The 3,234-nt window shown below is 42.2% G+C and overlaps 1 protein-coding gene across 1 annotated transcript; it reads right to left on the reverse strand.

The window, feature by feature from the left end:
• Positions 1–1,432: 1,432 nt before the first annotated feature.
• LOC116212118 (putative F-box protein At1g50870) lies at positions 1,433–3,029 on the reverse strand. Its single transcript, XM_031546696.1, has 2 exons — positions 2,072–3,029; positions 1,433–1,611 (listed from the first exon to the last, which is right to left on the reverse strand). Exons 1-2 carry the CDS (start codon positions 3,027–3,029, stop codon positions 1,433–1,435), a joined length of 1,137 nt encoding a protein of 378 aa, XP_031402556.1.
• Positions 3,030–3,234: the final 205 nt, after the last annotated feature.

The raw sequence follows: 3,234 nt of genomic DNA on the forward strand, positions 1-3,234 counted from the left end.
AAAAATTTTAAACAGAATTAGCAAAAAGATTTATATTCCATTAAACCATATATTATATACATTTTTTTAACTAATGATATTTCCGCATAACACGCGAGAGTAATGGCTAGTATCCTAGTTTATTTCGGCATGTCTCCATTAAGCATGGAAGTGCGTTCTCAACCTGTTCCTTTACATAAAGATTTTCGTAAAATTTTGGATTCTCCAATTTATGCGGAACCCATGTTCTATACTTTGCAATTAATGCATGGTCTTCACAACTGGTATAGTTATATAAGAGAATGACAAACCTGAGAAAGCAGCTGCAAGTCTGCACTGTGGCGATAGGCGTGTGATGATTGTAAAATTTACTTGTTCACTCAATTATGTTAATTATATGTTCCTTCAAATCAAAGTGATCACTCAATTATTGCTAGCTAGCTGCTCTTGAAGGTTTGACAACTTCCCTTTCCCGTCTTGCTGGAGTTCCATAACTATCAGGCATATTCAACGCTTACCAATTTAGTTGTTAAATTTTTGCTTGCGTTGTCTTATTTACAGCTCTAAGTTGTACATATAATCGGCTCACTATTTGGGATTGAAATTGACCTTTATGATGTGCAAGGACCTGTCCCGATTTCCAGCTACCGCCAGTATGTTCCCTTTGGGTTTGGATCTTTCTTTTCTCATATCATGGTTTATCCTATACACTTCCATTACTTGCCCTCGTGCTCGTTCTGAGCTAATTTTTTTTATTGATGTTAGACATATCTGCAAGGATCGAATTTCAGTGGCTCTCGAAACGTTATGGCCGGCACCAACTTCTTGTGAATGGCCTCCGGGAGGTGGTCAAGAAATTATATGAAGATTATCGCAGAAGATGAGGAGAACTCAATATAGGTAGCGGCAAGCAAATAAAATTCAAACAAGAAGACCTTTCCCGACTCGTGCCGGGGACAAGAAAAGGGTCAAACAAGAAGACGGTATGTAGGGACCACTAACTGAAAATCGGACACTTAATCCACGGAAGGTAGCGATGGAACTTATGAAGATTATCATAAGATATATTGTTAGGAAAAATCTCCAGGCTTACTTCGGATTCGGACTCATCCACAGCTCAAAAGTTTAAGCCAATGGATTGCTAGACCATTGTCTCTTATAAATCTATAAATTTCGTTTTAACTTTTCTACGTGGACTATTTCCAACACCTACACTCATCATTCTCCATATAAGAGAGAAACCGCATGCATGCATGTACTCTACTAACTGAATCAAGGTGACGATCGACCAGTGAGGATTTCATTCGGCAATGGTTTCTTTCCATTAAATTAGTTTTATTGCGATAGTGGTAATGGCCGTCCTCTCCATCGGCCATGGGGTACTCTTCTGCTCCCCGTTTACCGACAAGATCTACTCTTGACAGACGACAGAGATGAACCTTTCGGCGCTAGCTTATCTTCTGTGTTCGATGACCGCGTTAGCCACACGTCCCAACTGGGTTACAACCACTATTGCATCTCTGATCCACAAAACCCTGGGCATATCGTGTACAGTCATGGAGCTTGCGGTGGGGAGATTGCCGGTTGCAAATGTGATAAATGCATGGAAGAAGCTGCAAGACCGATTGCGAACTAAGTATCAGGGGGACAGATTCAGTTACAGGACTGTAGATTGCTTTGCAGTGCGAAGACTATCCATGTATGGAATAGTCGTGTTACAATACTGCTGGTTTCTTTCTGTAAGAAAATACAGGAATATATATGATCCGTCAAAGGCTCGCTTAGCATTGTCATGTCTATATGTTAAGCTGCACAATAAGACAGTTATTCCGAGGTTCTTTAAATACATGTACCGATCATACATGAAATATCCAAAGTTTAAATATTAAAAGATATGACCAACAAAGTGTCTGTTGAGAATGTGCCAATTCTTTCCTCCATACTTCATATATAGCCTCCTATCATCTTCCATGATATGAAAAAGAATGTGCATAGATCCACTGATAATTGTTTCTTCATTGAACAATGCCCATCAAGAAAAGTTAACAAGGGAACAGTCCGGTAAATAGCGGTGGTGCAAACACCAATTCACCTGCGTGAGTGACGCCAACCCAACGTAGCCTAATAGGAAGAGTATCATCCAAGTGAGGAGACGGGTTACGGGCTTGGCAGCTCCAAACTTGCTTATGTAGATCGTCCAATACCCACGCTCTAATTTCGCCATGCAGACCATCGGCAATGGCTTCCCCATAATCAAATAGAGCGACACGCCCGCCGAATTCCGTCAAACACATATAAGAATAATATTCGCATTCTTCCGGCAAGGGAACCGCCCGAAAACTTTCCAACCTAACATTAAACTCCACTAAATAAGCCTTACCAGCTTCAGTCCGACCAATAAGATACTGGAACCTCTCAATACACAGACTATCATCTTCAAAAGATTCAAAATCGAGTAGACAGGGATTCATCCTCCTCCACTCCTGCTCGCGGAGAGTTAAAATTTCCACCTCCTTTTCCGCAAAGGTGAATTTCAGAATCTTGTGCTTCTTTTCGACGGGATCGTACCCTAAAAAGGAGTCAGCATAGTAGGGCTTCGGAAAGGTAATGCACTCTGCGGTGCTAGGGTTACAAAGTTGGATTCCCTCTTCAGCTTTACTGCAGATCAAGCCACCCACAGACCATCGAATATTGTAGTCCATGGGGGTAATTCGGCCATGGTAGCTCGCAACCTGGCACAGGTCCTCCGAATTCTCGGGATAGTCCGTGGAGAAGAACATTTTTACTCGCACTTCTGAAGCACTATCACTCGCCTTTTCATAGTCATCCACAGAAAGCAGCAGTTTGGGACGAGCGGAGGAGCAAGCGAAGTGGGAGGAGACGAATTGGGGATCGGAGATGATGGAGTCCGACAGACGGTTAACGCACCTGAATCTGCCCAATGACTTCATCGGCAGCCTCAGCAGTATCCCCACTATCATGTCTGGCGGGAGACGAGTGAGAAGAGGAGCACCGTCGCCTTCTTCAATGCTGCTGCTGCTGCTCTTCATCTTCCTCGAGACCACTGACCTCTCTGCAAGTGCAACTGAGGAAGTCGCGAAGTTGAGATGCTGACGTTGGGTTTCAGATGGGAGAAAAGTAAAAAAGAAGGGCTGGGCATAGGCCTCACAATCATCACCTTTTTTTTCATTTTTAAAATTATTTTAACTATTCAATTCAATTTTTAATATTAAATTCTCTCAACTATTTATTACT

This window comes from Punica granatum, chromosome 6 (assembly GCF_007655135.1).
Source record: "Punica granatum isolate Tunisia-2019 chromosome 6, ASM765513v2, whole genome shotgun sequence".
Lineage (NCBI taxonomy): Eukaryota > Viridiplantae > Streptophyta > Magnoliopsida > Myrtales > Lythraceae > Punica > Punica granatum.